This window comes from Pocillopora verrucosa, chromosome 3, assembly GCF_036669915.1.
Source record: "Pocillopora verrucosa isolate sample1 chromosome 3, ASM3666991v2, whole genome shotgun sequence".
NCBI lineage: Eukaryota > Metazoa > Cnidaria > Anthozoa > Scleractinia > Pocilloporidae > Pocillopora > Pocillopora verrucosa.
In genome coordinates this window covers 2,216,386-2,233,513 of record NC_089314.1, presented here as the reverse complement: position 1 = coordinate 2,233,513, position 17,128 = coordinate 2,216,386, and the positions used below count along the sequence as shown (strand labels likewise).

At 37.4% G+C, this 17,128-nt stretch overlaps 2 protein-coding genes across 2 annotated transcripts; one reads left to right on the top strand and one right to left on the bottom strand.

Annotated features, from left to right (window-relative positions):
- Positions 1 to 3,545: 3,545 nt before the first annotated feature.
- Positions 3,546 to 4,538, top strand: LOC131776881 (histamine H2 receptor-like). Its single transcript, XM_059093086.2, has one exon. It carries the CDS (start codon positions 3,546 to 3,548, stop codon positions 4,536 to 4,538), a length of 993 nt encoding a protein of 330 aa, XP_058949069.2.
- Positions 4,539 to 5,694: 1,156 nt separating this feature from the next.
- Positions 5,695 to 16,054, bottom strand: LOC131776895 (aldehyde dehydrogenase, dimeric NADP-preferring-like). Its single transcript, XM_059093099.2, has 15 exons — positions 15,858 to 16,054; positions 14,565 to 14,711; positions 14,060 to 14,117; positions 13,236 to 13,409; positions 12,505 to 12,590; positions 12,004 to 12,170; positions 11,365 to 11,446; positions 11,099 to 11,194; positions 10,504 to 10,556; positions 9,686 to 9,812; positions 9,089 to 9,159; positions 8,377 to 8,492; positions 7,699 to 7,828; positions 6,963 to 7,098; positions 5,695 to 6,399 (listed from the first exon to the last, which is right to left on the bottom strand). The coding sequence occupies exons 1-15, from the start codon at positions 15,882 to 15,884 to the stop codon at positions 6,367 to 6,369; spliced, it is 1,503 nt and encodes a 500-aa protein (XP_058949082.1). The 5' UTR covers positions 15,885 to 16,054; the 3' UTR covers positions 5,695 to 6,366.
- Positions 16,055 to 17,128: the final 1,074 nt, after the last annotated feature.

Here is a 17,128-nt window from a genome sequence, read left to right as displayed (position 1 = left end):
CCATTTTCCTTTTTGGTTATATTTTTTGACAATGAAAAGGAAGTTACTGTATGGCATTAACTACAAACAAACAAAACGATAATAAGACATCGAATTCTTCACAAGTCGTCTACTTTAAGGAATATTTCGGTAGTCCAATGACCTAAGGACACAAACAAGAAATATTCAATCATATACTTGATCCAATACAACGCGATGTGTTTAAACCTAAATTAATCTTAATTTGAAGCAAAGCCTTGTTACAGCCATAGGTTAATGAAATTTCCCGGAAAACGTAAAATTTTCCTGACCATTTTTACAATTTCCCAAATTGGCTCGAGTGATCACTTCCGACCACCCCACAACCATTCTCTCCACCCAATTATTTATTAATACGCTTTCAGTGAGTCTCATGCAAGGCAGATTAATTATAGTTCCTTGACACAACATGGAAAAAGGATTGATTTTGTTGAAAACCTAACATCTGCATCTCTTTATTTCTATGAAACAATATTTAAACAATCCAGCACGTTCGTTGTCTGCTTTTGCTAAATTACAATTCAATCTGGAATTTGATACATGAAGGAAGAGTCATTAAGTGGATGTGCTACAGTATGTCACGGTACGACTAGAACCAAACTATAATTTTGATTAAGGAAAACCAATTTATTTACATTTCATTTCTATAAAAAACCTACTTAAATACTTGAATTATTAAAAAAAAATACTCTCCTTAACTTGTCTAAAAAACACAAATTTCCTCTGATTAAATTCCTTGACTTTTCGCTGACCTTGAAGGACCTTTTGTTCCTGACCATTTCCTGGTTTGTGGCAAGATAAAATAAAACCTGTACTTGAGCCAAGTTTCCCATTAAGCCAGAGTAAAGTAAGAAATCGTAAATTAGACATCAATGTTCGAATGATAAACAGAAAGATTAAAAGCATCGGCGAAAACACAAAATGGCGGTCAGCGACCGATTATTAAAGCGGTAAATTAAAAGCCACCCCATGCACTATTTTCCAGCGGTTTGCATCACGATAATTATCAGATGCATCGAAAGAAAATACATCGAAGAGTCGCTCCATAATTATTTGGACCCCGAAAAAATTCATTTACTAACCTAAACTTTAAGGCAAAGTTGAAAAAAAAACACCTCAACCAAACGTGTCGTTTCAACTGTCCTGTTACTTCTGTGCCCAAAATTTCGCCTCTATCACTCCTTGATGACCACCATTTTGAATACACGCGAATATCAGTATCTATAACTAATTTCCAATAGAGTTATTGGTACATACGGCGAGTAATAACGAATAAACAGTGAACATTTCGAATTGGGTACGAAAATCTTCGATTGCCGAAATGGTCGCCATATTGTGACGTCACGTGGTTATCAAATCTGACACTATCCCGAACAGACGATTATGCATCAAAAAAGCGAACAAGTGAGTTTTTTTGATGCATCGCAACTCGTGAATGAAAATCGTTCAAGCACTTTCCAAGATATGATATCTTTATTTCATACATACTGAGATTTACACTTTGAATAACGAAGCGAACAGTAGTACTTCACAGTGTGAATATTCAGTATGTATGAAATAAATTACGTTTCTCTGAAGCGAAAAAGTCCTTGATATACTTAGGACCTTTGTTATGAAGATATCTATACAACTTGATAAGAGATTGATGTTCTCTCCTGTGCTGTAGCGTTTCCATGTTTTAAAAAAATAACACAACATATCCTCCTATAAAATAGATTTGCAGAAACCCAGCAGGGACCTAGGAATGTCTTGATTAGAATCTTCCACCCGATTCACCTGTACTCTCCACACTCCCAGAAAGTGCGGAATGCAGTATTCTAAAGGAGGCGAGATGAAATATTTAATAAAGCCTTAACATTACATTACTAGGCGCAAAACACCTAATTCGCCAGAGAGCGCCACTTTTGGCGTATGTCTTAAGAATCTGGTTTGAAATATGTTCTTTAATGGACAACATGCTGTCGAGTTTAACTCCAAGAACATGCTTTAACAGTTGGCAGTTAAATGATTAATTGACAAGAGTATCTTGGAGTGAACCTAGAAAAGTTTGCTTTCAAGGCTTACTGTTTCAAAAATTGGCAACTGTAAGTGTTTGGCTTCAGCTGACTCGCTATCAACCAATGAACATACTGATTTTTTTTGCACCACTAGACATATAAACAATAAATTTTACTTCTAAAGTAAATACGAAAGTTTTCGTAAAATTCTTAATTAACGTGAGCTCAAGGTGTCGATCATTTTCTCAATCGAGCTCTTTCACTGTAACTAAGCGCAGCACATCATGATGATGACTGCAATCTAAGAAAGACTAGTTAAGATTATTATATTCCTTTTCTAGAAATAATTGGCGCGGTTTTTTAATTGCTATCCATGTTCTTATTGTTGTTCTTGTTGAAAGCTGAATTAGATGTTGAGAAAATATGCAAATATCACTAAATAACACCTGTCTCATTGTTTATAAGTTATATATCGTGTTCTCATAATTCCTTTGTAACATTAATATTTGTGTGCTGTCTCAATCGTGCTAGCCGTATCCTTATAGAGATAAAACATCTAAGCTAAATTACTTGGCACAATTCGATCGATAGCAACTCTAGCTTCTTGAGTGCTCTCCAAACTTCCCAAGCACTTCATATCTCGATGAACGCACAGCTTTATAACATTTTCGACCCGATGGAAAATTTTTTTTCTCGAGGGAGTTTTTTGCTGACGTCATGAGAGTGCACAATAGGAATATGAAGCACGCTCGCGCAATCGAATTTGATTACACAAATTTACTAGCTATGTTATAACGTTTATTGATCTAGGCGATGAAATAATTTGAAGGGCATTTTGAATTGATTAAGCATGATAAAGGCTCTAAAAGAAAGAAAAAAAAGGAAACTTGCCCACTCCCCAGGGTTTGTTGTGTAATTTGTAGTCTTTAAAAAATTAGTAAGAGCTAATTTGTTCCAAATCAATTTCACGAATGATATTTATGGTTGGCACTTAAATGAACTTTTTGCAATGTTTGGCTTCAACTGACTCGCCATCAGCCAATGAACATACTGACTATTGCATACATAAACATATAAACGATAAATTTTACTTCTAAAGTAAATACGAAAGTTTTCGTAAAATTCTTAATTAACCTGAGCTCAAGGTGTCGATCATTTTCTCGTTCGAGCTCTTTCGTTGCAACCAAATGCAAAACATCATTGTGATTACTGCAATCTATTTAAGAAAGACTAGTTAAGATTATTATATTCCTTTTCTAGAAATAATTGACAGGTTTTTAGAATTGCTATCCATATTCTTTTTATTGTTCTTGTTGGAGGCTGAATAAGATGTCGATAAAATATGCAAATGTCACTAAATAACACCTGTCTCACTGTTTATCAGTTATATATTGTGTTCTCATATTTCTTTTTAACATTAATCTTTGTGTGCTGTCTCAGTCGTGCTAGCCGTATCCTTATAAAGATAAAACATCTAGGTTAAATAACTTGGCAGAAATCGATCGATACAGTGATATTCAAAAGTGAGCGATGTCCAACTTAGAGTTACCCTTCCGAAGCCTCGCAGCAGTTATAACTGGAACAAGTGTACTCCTTATAATGAACATCGTCAGTGTCATTGGAAACATTCTGGTCTGTTTAGCAGTGTACAAAAACCCAAACTTACGATCAACTACCAATCTTTATATTATTGCTTTAGCAGTCAGCGATCTAATTTGCGCAACAGTTGAAATGCCATTGGCTTCAGCTGTTTTTATCATCGGAAAATGGGATTTCGGAGACGCCTTATGCCAGATTCAAGGTTTTGTGGATGCATTCGCCTCATATGTAACCCCAGCAACCATGGCTTTGACAGCCTTTAACCGCTATATGCGGATTGTCAAGACAAACCACTACAACAGGGTATTCTCACCGCTTAGGTCTAAAATTTGGCTGAGCTGCGTGTGGCTTTTCCTTTCCCTGTACCTTTTGGTTGGTCGACTCACAGGCTGGAATAAGTTTCAATTTATACCTGGTTATGCAGTATGCTCTATAGCCTTTGTTAAAAATGAAAATCGCATAATTCACTATTTTCTCATGTTTGGGATCCTCTTTGTTTTGCCTCTCTCTGTCGGTTGTTTCAGTTACTGCAAAGTTTTCTCCAAGATTAAGCAACATCAGCAGAACGTGGCATCTTCGCTTCAGAATGTTTCAAATGACACAGGAAGAATTTCTGCCAAAGAGATCAATATAAGTCGAGCTCTAGGGTATGTTGCCGCTGGATTCCTTTTCTGTTGGATCCCTCCTTGGGTGTTTGCTTTTTGGAAGCGCTTCTCTCCCGATACTTCTCCGAGAATCACGGAGTTATTTGTCACCATTTTGTTATTTATGAGTGCCACGATCAATCCCGTGATTTACGCTACAACAAATCCTCATTTTCGAAAGGAATTTGTCAAACTCCTATGCTGGTGTAACGGGGAGAAAATTCAACCAACTAAGGGCCGGTCAAGTGACGAGCAGCAAACAGCTTCAGAACTGAATTAGATTCCATAAGAAAATAAAAACACACTTTTCGGATATCAATTGCTTTTCAGAACGTGGAGTTTGGTACTGGTTTTAACACTAAAACGTACTTACGGCTTGATCAAAGCTGATACTATAAACTTTTGAAAGAAATGAACAAGGACAGTTTCTTGAGGAACTAGTAAACTGTACTCTGAGATCTCAACAAAACAGAAGCTGGATGTTGAAATTTCCTTATTTCAAATAATTCTTCTTAACTCGGTAATAGCGTTGTGAAGTGAGCGATAAGGGTTATTTTCATGGAAACTCCCTTAGAATCGGCGTTATGTTATAATGGGTTTCCAAACAGGGGCTTTTAACGACAGTAGTGTTTTGCGGTCATTTTAATTTGGGACGGCTGTTGATTTGATTGATTTTTGGCTACACGCGTTCTCGACACCCTCCATGCTTCATGAGTACTGTAGAAGGCATGTTTCAGCAACTCATTAAAAAGACCTGTTACAGTGAGGACCTTTTTTTCACGGTTTAATGGTAAGATCGTTTAATACGTGTGCATACCTGCAAGTTTAAGTGGATGGAAGAAAAAAGAAATGTCGTCAGCGCCTGGCAACAGCCTTTAGGGATTTGCATCATTATGTAATAATCGAGGGTGTTTTTACACATTTGACAATAGAGTGATTTAGCAAGAGGACGCAAACGTCATCTCAAAACGGCGCGCGCAGCAAAAATACCGATAAAAAATTGGGTCGAGAACGCCGTCACGTGAGCGGCGATGGAAAGGTTATGTTTAAGTTCCGCATGGCCTCCATTGGAGTCAGGTTTGTTGGACTTTGTACTGACCTTGACATTGTGTAAACATATCTTAGTAGACGTTTTGGTGTCAAGTATCGATGAGTGCACCCACGACTACGTCTCGTGTCTCTCCCCACACTTCTTTCGTGCTATCGCCGTTTCGTGCGTGCTTTACACCTGAACAGAGCACAGTTAAGGCTACTCTATTGTTTGACGGGGTTATGTGGAAATTTGCTGCTCATCCTATCAGTTCCAAGGATATGTTACAGAAGAACCTACTAATGGCCTATCCCACAACACAGTTCTCTGTAATCAAGTAGTAGAGCATTGGAGCATAGGGATCGAATATCTTTGTTTATGTCGTGCCCGGCAATTACGACAGGAATAATCAAAATCTTTAATAACTCCTTATTGCACGATGACAGGATAACACTCGCAAAACTCAGTACTTGTGCGTTATTGACCAAGCGTGAGGTCGAGATGGCTGGATGTGGGCCGAGTCCCTTTTTGTCTATATCTAGCCATCTTGACCGAAGAACCGAGCTTAGTCAATAATTTATTTGTTATGTAGCAAAAATATTTCGCTTTATCAAATGTAAGAATCAAGAATAACTTGTATATTTTGAGCAAGGAAAGATAGCCATCTGTGTTTTTAACACAATATGAAACTCTCGAGTGCCGTATATGTTGTATTCGTTTTAATGTCTTTTGCCACTTTCTGTGACTTCATCGCCTTCCGGCGAGGAGTGGGTAGTGGGGACAAAGGCCCTTCACTTTCACAAAGCTTATACCTGTGCACTTAGCTACAGGACAGGAATGAATTGATTTATTATTTTCCTCACCACTGATACACATAATTTCATATTTCTCAGCTTGCCACATTCCACGTTCCTATTTCCTACCTGCAGGAGGAAATTAGGGAAACAGCTCATCAAAGAAAATGTCCATTTTCGTTTTTGGTTATAATTATTTTTTCACACTGCTAAGGAAGTTACTATATGTCCTCAACTACAAACAAACAAAATGATAATGAGACATTGAATTCTTCACAAGTCGTCTACTTCAAGAAATATCTCGGTAGTCCAATGACCTGAGGACAGAAACAAGAAATATTCCATCATATACGATCTGTTTGTTTCCCAACGGAATTCAATAACGCTGGAATCACTCGTCGAACGCGTCAATTCCGTCGAGCAAATGCACTCATTTTGCCGCTGTCAGCACTATTTGATTTGTGTATGAGTCTGTGCAGAAACTCCACACCGATTTTCTTACGTTTATTGATTGTTGTTTGGTTTATTGGCCAATTATACGTCAGGTAAATTAGTGTTTCCTGATCTATAGCATTGACCAAAAAGATTGCGGTTTTTTAGGAACGAACAATCGATGCGCTTAGTAAAAGCGGTGATGTACGCTGCACGCTCCAGTTTGGGTGCTTGCTAAAGTCCAGTGGCAGAAAAGGAAAAAGAGCCCCTTGCCACGCTATAATTATCGGCATACGTATATCTCTCGTTTTAAAATTCAGGGGCTCTTTTCACTAGCAAAAAACTACTCCCATGTAAGTGTTCTTTTTCAATTTCCACTTTTAGCTAGTTTGCCGGGTTACTGCGTTATATAATAAGAATATCTGAAGTTTTTCACAGGAATACCAACCTTGTGAATCATAGCGAGTGGAACGGAGAGCAAGAGAGGCGCTATGTCCGACAGCTTTTCGTACGACTGTTCCTTAGCTTCAATCAGCCAACGAATCCACGCAAGACGTTTTTCTTCGTATGGCGGGTAACGGATGCTATCAGGAAAATGACAAACAAATGAGTGAACAGAAGCTGAAGAGAATTAAGAGCTCTGATGAATCAAATGTTCGCCTTCAGAAAGGCGCTAAACGTAAAAACGTCAGTTTTGAACATTCTGTTTGATGGTTGATGGATCTTTACCAACGTTATGTTAACAAAAACGAAGCGAGTAATAACATTTTACATGTACGTATTTGGCCGAAAGTCAAAGCGCATTTTGACCGTCAGGTACTGTAATATAATAATATTAAAAATAATGATAACCATCATCATCATCATCATCATCAACATTAAAAGAACACAGAAACAAAAACGATAATGAAAACTATAGTATTACTATTTATTATAATAATCATAATAATAATAATAATAATAGTGATAATGGTGATAGTAATGATTGATAAGAATAATACAAGAATAATGAGTAACATATAGAAGACATGAGAAGATCTAAACATCCAAGTGGATAATATATCAGAGCACTTCTTATTGAGACAGATCACTTGCAGTTGAAGTGTTTTAAAATATGCTGATTCCGTTCCTCCTCTTTGGTCAATGCTAAAACAAGGACGAATATAAAAAAAAAATTTGAATACCTATTAAACGACTCCATGGCCTGTTTCTTGATGACACAGCCCTTCTTGTGCGAAAACGAATCAAACGAATTCTTGCCATGATAGTTTCCCATTCCACTCTCGCCAACACCGCCAAATGGAAGCGATTCCACTACCAGGAGATGAAAAAAAATTAGATTTGGATTTTTTATCGAGCCATTAGAGCTAAGAAGAGGAGAGTTGTACATTGGGTAGAAATGGGAGACAGGAATGGTGCAATATTAAGAGCACAGGCGGACCAACCTATAAATGCTTTACCATGTGAGACAAACGGAAGAAATAATTGTGAAGAAACGTGCGGTGATTACGGAAAAATCACGTATATAGCTGAAAAAATCGTGGTCTGAAAGACTCAATTAAGTAAAATGAAAAGTTATTACATTGAAATGCCTCTGTTTTTCCCCTTTCAGAGCAGCTTTAAATTTTTTTTTTTCAAATCACTTTTGACCGTCAAATACGAGGCCTTTTAAACGGCCCGGAGAGGCAAAAACCAGGAGAATTTAGCTCTACTAAATAAATTGAGATGTTAGTCCAAGATGCGAGGTGTCTTCGATACGTTGCTATTTTAGTGCAAGAATTCAAAATCGGCCTAGCATAAACACTTAAAAGGGGTCCATCATTTTAACCCAAACGAAACTAGCAAACTGAACTTATACTTACCACCAGCATGTACCACTGTATCATTCGCAAGAAATCCTCCCGAGGATGTACTGTCCATGAAGCGCTGAATCTTGGACTTGTCATTAGCGAAGATGTACAGGGCCAACGGCCTGTCTCTACAAATAAACAACGATTGGAACAAAATACATAGTTCAGCGATACCCATCTGTAAGGTGGCTCTTACTTGTATGACGAAAACTTGGAGCGATGACAATGATAGAGAGAGGAAAACCGACCAACCCAGGAAAAAAAACCCTTAGTTACGTTTACAATAATATTGTATTGCCATATTATGGCCTCGTAATTCATTTCTCAGACACTTGGCCAGGGGTTCAGGTGCCTGTCTTTCGAAAGTCCCGCTTACTTTACGGGCCCTCAGCCATTTTGTCAAACCTCACACTGGGGAGTAGTCGTGCTAAAAAAAGTTTAAGAAGATACATAAATTCTGCTTCCTTTCGCGATATTTCTATTGTTCAAGTTTGACCATTATCAGCAGCAGTAACCATGGCGACTTTCGAGAGACAGACCTCTACTCTGTAACAAGCCCAAACCGTTCTGTATTTCTTTACCAATATTCTTCCATTGTGTTACTTCTGTTATCATGGGGTCAGTATTACGTACATCACTGAAGCAGCAAAAGGCAGTCTCAGCTGGTTGATGTACACGTACATAGCTGAAGATGTAATTAAAACGAAGACTTCTTCAAGATTACCTGTCATTTATGAATTCTATGGCGTCGTCAAAAGATTCTACATTAACTATGGGCAACAGCGGACCAAACACCTGCAAAAAAAATTTAAACATGAAGAAAAAGATAACTGGTTCATGCGCACAATGTTTGCCTCGAATGACATTGCCATGACAACAGTGTTTGTAGAATATTATTTCAAATCAGTTCCTCATTCTCTTCTTGAGGAAGAGGGATGATTGGCCGTTACTTGAACAGTGTTATTTCAAAAATAAATTAAAGTCTCAAGCAAACACTATGAGACTATAACTTTGAACGTGTTCACCCTTTGACCTCTTTACAGTGACCAGCATCTAGTTTCTCCTTACAATATCACCCCTTGATCAAACATTAAGGTTAAAAAGAATACATAAAATGACTTCCGACTACAGAAGCTCTTGGCTGTTCATCAAATTCTCCTTGTCAGCACCTTAGGAAATGTATAGAGAACAGTATGGAGAATATGCATACTGATGTTGGGCTATAAAGGGTTAGATCAGTACCCCTACACAAAGACTCTCTGGTCATCTCCTAATACTAAGAGCCCTGGGTTGAAAAGTTACCCAAGAGATTGTACTGCACCTCATTTTCCATGATTGGGTCTGTTGGTTTCACACCAATCATTACAGTTGGTGAGATATAGTTTTCACTCTCGTCTGTCTCACCTCCAACTGCACATTCGCCACTGCTCAACAAGCTCTTTAAACGACTGTAAACAGGAAATCATTGACGTATTACTGTTTGACAGATATTAGGTATATAGCAACAATAATTCTTTTCATGATTCCCTGTCTAAGAACTGCTTCATTGTGTCTTCCATTTGTTTCCTTTGTTTTATAAGTAGTGTCATTAGATTGTAACACAAAAGTTATGTCAAAAAAAAAGACAGTTGTCATAATTTATGTTTCAGAGAAAAGGTCTTCCATCTTCTTCTAAAACAAGTAATAAATTAAATTTTCAGCAATAAGATCAAGTCATTGTCAATTACTGAAATCTGATGGTGATTACAGTTGTTGACAGGTTGGCTAGAGAATTACTCATTTAGGTTGTAGTTTCCATGGCAGATGATTCGGCAAAAACGGGGAAGTGGTTAGAGACAACTGCAAAATCTTCACCAAGACAGTCTTTTGTTTCAGCTTGCAGTTAGTATCTCCTAATTACATTTTTTGTCTTCTCTCACATGTATGTTAACAACACTAAAAGCTACGGAGCTCTCATAATGATTTAAATAGAATAAATATCCATTACAATCTTTTGCAAATCTTTGAATTTCAACTTTATCAATTTCATGTCCTGATCTTTTCATAAGCCAGGTATCCTGTGACATAAATATTCTGTAGACCAAGTAGCACAGACAAAATGTTGGACATGTAGGGAGTCTGACGATTCAGTGATCTTACTTGAAGTGCCTGTTATTCACAATCCTTGCATAGTCAGGTGATTCTTTTGGATCCTTGACAAAGAATAAAAAAGGGAAGTCAAAAAACAAATCCATGAGACCATGACAAAGTATCATATAGACCTAATTGAACTAAAGCTAACCAACAAGGCTGAAGCCCCACTCAGTGAACTTCATTCAAGACACTTCTTACCAAATTAAAAATCATTCTGGTCACAGTTGTTTCAAGGTTGATTTCCAGTACCTCCATATAATATCGTTGCTTAAATCCATTCTAATTGTAGTAACCCAAGGTTAAATTTTAACTAATGTTCCTTTAGTCCTTCATTCAAAAGCCTTTTGGAATCAATTTCTCCATTCTTTTTGGAGCATTTAATGATCAAATTATACACAAAAAGAAAATTATGAATTTCTATTTAAGTGTTCAGATATGAAATCAGTTTCAGACTAACCCTGAGTTTCCATAACCAAGCTTTGGACAGCCTGGCCCTAGAGAACTACATTAAAAGTTTGCCCTTGATGAGTCCACCTTAATTCTATTCCGACCAGCTTTGTACTTAACATTGCTGACTTCACCTCATACACATATGCCCTACCTCTCCATAGAACTCAAACAGTGCTTCTTTGAATTGTTTAACAAGTGCTTCTTGGATGTCTGGGTGACACAGAATATAGTCTGGGGCTACACATGTCTACAGAAACAGAAACAAATAGTTCAAGGAACTTCAGTAAAAAAATTAACAATAAAAATAATAATAATAATAATAATAACACTCACAAAATTTTAAATGTTCAGCAACACCACTTTGTACATCATGTTCATTTTCCACAATTACAGTATAAGTACATGGTTACAACTCACCTGTCCAGCATTTGCAAACTTTCCCCAGCATATTCTTTTGACAGCAATCTCAAGGTCACTGTCTTTGTCAACATAGCATGGGCTAAAGTAAAACAAATTACATGTAATTACAGCCTATAGAATAAAAAGTACCAGCACTTATCAAAATACAGCCTGGCAGAACATGTATTTCAGCCAAATTAGAATCCTTTTTAGCTTGATTTTGGTCAAACAGAACTGCCACTTTATTGAGACCTTTTCCTTTCAATTTTCTGTCAAAATGTTTGTTAAAATTATGCACATGAATTGTATGTCTTGAGCATAACATTTTGTTTAAAGTTTAACAAATATGTTTGAGTTGGTATTCCCTTTGTATGAAAACTTCACAACAAAACTCGACAGGGCCTGAATCCCAATTCCTTCCCTTGACAGCCAGAACTTTACCTAACTATAGAACTCTTCCACCCCTTAGATCAACTTGGATCTAACATCTCCAAACAACATCATGCCTGTATAAAACATTACAGTCACAAGAATTAAGGAAATGACCACCAACCAAATTCCCTCTCATTTCCTTTTAAGGAAACGTATATTGAACAGTATGGAGAATATGCATACTGATGCTAGGTAGCAAAAAGTTACTGTAAGTTTCATATATACCTTTTCCCACCCAGTTCAAGAGTAACTCTTGCCAAGTTCTTTGCAGCAGCTTGCATGACCAACTTTCCCACAGCACTTCCACCTGTGTAAAATATCTTGTCAAACTTGCATTTGTTCAGCAAACACTGTGTTTCTTCTACTCCTCCATGGATAACAGTGAAGCACTCCTAAAAAATTCATTTCAAATTTACATTGATTTGCACTAGTAATGTAATCACACGTCCAAAAATATAAATTTAAGAGACTAGTTATCATGACACAGTTGCACAATTTTGGATAGGAGTTCTGTGGATGGACAGGGCTCTGGCCCTTTTAAAGTCTACTCTTAACTGTCATCATATATAGACCCTAACAGCCTCAATTCTGACCAGTTAAAGTCCCTTGTCTCCTTCTCCATTGTGTTAGCCTTGACAGAAGCCTCAGAAGGATTGTAAATAGATTACATTTTCCGAAAGCAGTTAAAGAAAAGTCATGAATATTTTGGAGCAAAGTACACTATACCTGGTCTAGGTATTGTGGAATAAGTTTTCCAACAAGCTCTGCTGATGCTTCTGCAATTTCAGATGGTTTGATGACTGCACAGTTTCCTATTAAAGGATATTTCCATGAACACGCATTAGTCAAGTAGTTGACTCTAAGCTATTAAATCAATAGGTAATAACCCTTAAAATACTCTAGAATACCATTGGTGGTCTGACACTGACAAACAGTATGACAACTCAAGAGAATATCTACTGCACATTTGAAAAACATTCTGCCCTGGTAAAAATTGTTGAAGGGTCCTCCAGGATCCCAAAAGATCTTCATCAGGACTCTTGAGGACCCTAATAAGCATCTTGAAAACATCTTTAACAAAATCTTTGAGGATCTCAATAGCTCATCCAGGTTTCCATGAAAAGAAGCCACAAGGATCATTGCTATTAATTTTTTTCTCTAGATAGGATGCTAATATACTGCAGATTAACCCCAGTATTTTTGTGGCTTCCCAAGCAGTTGACTGCTACCCACTTATCACACAAATCCAAGCTGCAGGGAAGCATTGTAAGGGCAAAGTCTCTTGCCCAAGAACACAACAAAAATGACCCATTCCAGCTTCAAACACACAACTCAAGACCCAAACTTGGGTACCCTAACCACAGGCCCACTGCATAGACGAGTGTATACCCCATTAAATCACACCAAAATTGAACAAACATTGCAGCCCTATATCAAATAAGCATGCTAAGCCTCACCAGCAGCAATGGCTCCAATGAGGGGCATGATAGTGAGCTGTATTGGGTAATTCCAAGCTCCAATGACTAATGCCAGCCCCAATGGCTCACTAACAGTAAAACAAGAATCCATTTTGTTCACTAAAGGAACGTCAAGTGGTTCTGGTTTAGTCCACTCTGATAAGTGATTCAATGCTGAAAGAATCAGTCACAGCTTATCAATGGGAGAAAAATCATGTTCATAGATACAGGTACATGATTGTATATTAATGTAACCACTAAAAACAATGCCAAGAAAACACTTTAATTTAACTATTACTGCAAAGTTTGACAACTGAGTGAAGTAAATTTTCCATCATTTATTGTTGGGACAGTAGCACTCAGGGTAATAAAAGCCACCTACAGCCTAAAAAATATTCCTGTCTGAAATCACATCTTGAATAAAGCCAAGAGCATCTAAAAGACTATCATATGTCAAATATGGGAAAATCAGGAACTGCACAACAGTCAAGTTTTACAGAGCAATAAAAACCTTCCTAATTGTCCACAATATGAGGTACCCAACAATTCCTACATTATCCAACAATGTAAAAGGTTGTAAGCTAGAACAATCAAAAGATACACATATAGGGCATAATAACTGGAACTCAGGATCCATGATCGAAACATACAAGCAAACTTCAAAATACAAGTCTTCTAAAACTTTGCAGCAACTCTGCAATCCACTACTAACAGTAACTGTATACTTCAAAAAGTACAATGACATGTCTTTTGATCTATGAACTAATTCATTATGATGCCCTTTCAATTTGATCCACCAGTAGCTCTGTTAGTTGATAACTTACCATAAGCAATGTCATTCTTCACCACCAAAATCTCTGCAAGGGTAGCCTCTGTTCTTGGCTAACAAACACAAAATAAAAAAAAATAAATTACCACAGTACTTGGTAATAAGTTGGAACAATTACAATATTGATAATAACCTCAACTGAACACTACCCCAATGGGGCTGTTCAGGGCCAATAAAAGCAAAGCCAAAACAAACACTGTAAACAAACATCCCCACAAGCTAGAAGCAGACCAGTTGGCTATATACCAAGTGCAGCACAGGAGTGAAACTCCGGGAAACCAAGAACAAATCCAGGGAGCAGCTGGGTTGAGGGTTTGAACCCAGGACCACCAGAGGCTACCAGGTACCAGCAAAATGAAATCTCAAAAAAAGACAAATTTTTTCCCATTCATTTCCTCCTCAAAAACATGCAGCTCTAATAATGCAATTGATCTAAGGCCCTTAATTTAATGCAAGGAACCTAAATTCAAAATCAAATAGTGACGTTTGAAGAGTCCAACCTTGTGCAAGTCCTTGTGAACAGCTTCCAAAATTTCCTCTTCATTCTCATCCATAAGTCTGAGGAGGTTCCTCAGCTGCTCTCTTCTAAATTCCACATCTTTTGTCCTTCCAGTTCTGTAGGTATCTCGTAATTTCTTTACTGCTAACTGTATGTACATTAAAATAGACATGCACTCAGCTAATTAGCATTTAACAGACAGAAACCTCCATAATGGCTGGAATAACCTAAACCTTCATAAAGCTAAGCTTTGTTACAGTTACCCTCTTTCTTGAGAGATTATGAATTTCATTGAACTTTGTCCATAAGTTAGAAAAACTCTTTAATTGAACATGAGCTTCTCCTAAACCTTAGTTTTTTTTGTTTTTTTTCCTTTTCACTTTTTAAAACAAACAAGACATCTGTACTAGTCCAACAGGTTAAATTTACAGTGCTTTCATGTATAAGTAGCTCACTTCAAGTACCATAAAGATTAGGGGTTAATCTTGTTCTATTTCACAATTTAAACTACAGCTCGTTCTTTTCTCGTGTGCCCTGAATGTCACCAATATTTATTCAAGATCTGACTCAAGACTTTAACCTTAAATTGTGAACATTGGAACCAGGATGCACGGATGTCGAGAAATCAGATTCATTCCCCGCGAATATTGTTGACATCACAGTAGCCAAAAATAAAAAGGTCACAGCAAGCATTAACTAATCAAACGGCGAGGCAAAATGTCACCGGTGAAAGTTTTCCAGAAATAAGATATATTCGTCTCTACATTTGCACGCAAAAATTACATAACTTGTACAATAATGGAATAAAAAATTCGCTACGTGTTGAGATCACGGGTTAGTAAAACAACACCGAGGTCGTTCAAGGTCGTATGAAATTAGTCAATATCAAGGAATGTGAAGGAGCAAATAAAAGGCAGCATTTTAAAAATAAAAACTTCTATAGATAAAAAGAAAATAGCTGCAACTGATGAACTTGAAACTTAACTTGAAGATGAACAAGCAAACGAGGGACGAGAAAACTAACATCTCATTGAAGACATATCGTGGATTGCATGAGTTCAACAAATTCCTTCTCTCACGCTAATCGTCAAAAAATTCGTGACCGCCGACAGAAAAACTCAAGACAGATCTGTATTGAATGAAAATAGCCGGTTCTTACACTTTATAAAGTTGAGCTGTGGGAGATATTTTGTAAGGGACTGATTATCAAGCTCATTTTTAAGTGTGAAGTGCAAGCTCGCCCGATGTTCGTAAGCAGCGAAAAAATGAAAGGTCATCCCACGTTTGTACCTACCGTAATCTTCTCTTCACTTCCAGACATATCCGTGTTTGTCTGATCAAATCAAGGTATACCACTCACCAAAACAGCACCTTTCTTCCAAAGTTTTGGCAAAACGTTTGCGTTTGAAAACTACGTCTCCGCTGCTGTGTTTTCTAATTTATACTCGACCCAGAGTCTCGAATGACGATTGAGCTCAGCGGAAGGGAGGAGTCTTGGAACTAGTATCACGGGACGATCAGACCCCACAGGCGTGAACCTTGACTTCGTGGATCGTGGACGTCATTTCATATTTCGTCCTTAAATGCTAATTGCGTTCGACTTGAGGAGAATGCAATGTATTTTTGTCGCGTATCTCCGGATGCCGTGCATATTTTAAGGTTTAGGCGCCATCTTGGACTGGCTGACCACTTGCCACGACTTCACATGGGAGCTTTCAGTCTGATATCCCGCTGGCAATGAGAAGCCCCCCACTGACTTGTATTTCATTTTCATCGTTTTTATCCTTTTTTGTTTTGTTTTGTTTTGTTTTTTTTGTTTGTTTGTTTGTTTTTTTGTTATATAAGGATGTTGAGGCTGAGTTTAAGCAAAATTTTGAGGGCATATGAAGAACATACCCAGACCGAGAGATATTTTGCTTTTTTTTTCTTTTTCTGTGTGAATAGTAATTGAAAGTACAATAAAAATGTAGAACTGTGGTCTAACAGCACAATTAACCCGAATACTACGAATACTAAAATATATATTTTTTTAACATTAAAAATGCGGTTTCTCATTGCACGATACACTGAAGAACAATTCAGTTTGTTATTTTCTGGTCACTTCTGAATGGATTTATTGAAATATTATACCACACTACTTAAAGAGCATACTAAGAATGTTTACAGGCTCAAAACGCAAAGAAAGACTGTTCAGCCTCAGTCTCAAAATTATTGCCATTTAGTTTTAAAGTCCATAACCGAAAACTTGAGATATGAAACGTTGAACTTCAGAAAGCACCTGCCTGGATATTCCTGGGCGGTTGGTACGATAGAAAATATTATTTTGCCAGATTAAAGGCACTTTACTAATCCATGATTTTTATGCGGATTTTGCTTTGATAACGGCTTCTGGTTATGGCGTGAGGTGTCCCTGGACCCTGATCCAGGCATGCATCAGATACATTTTCAACAAAGTACAGAGGTCAACTGCGTTCGTTACAATACTTTCGTGATCGTACCCTGCTTCCTTCCCTTCTTCCCTACCCCACCCCTGACCTAACCCCGCACTTCGCCTTGCATGCGCCA

Bases quoted from the DNA above. Each gene is read 5' to 3' on its own strand.
- LOC131776881 (XM_059093086.2), top strand. From the start codon at position 3,546: ATGTCCAACTTAGAGTTACCCTTCCGAAGCCTCGCAGCAGTTATAACT.
- LOC131776895 (XM_059093099.2), bottom strand. From the start codon at position 15,884: ATGTCTGGAAGTGAAGAGAAGATTACG. The intron at 13,410-14,059 runs GTAAGTTATCAA...TGATTCTTTCAG, and splicing joins GAAGAATGACATTGCTTATG to CATTGAATCACTTATCAGAG. The intron at 7,099-7,698 runs GTATTCAAATTT...TTTTCCTGATAG, and splicing joins GCCATGGAGTCGTTTAATAG to CATCCGTTACCCGCCATACG.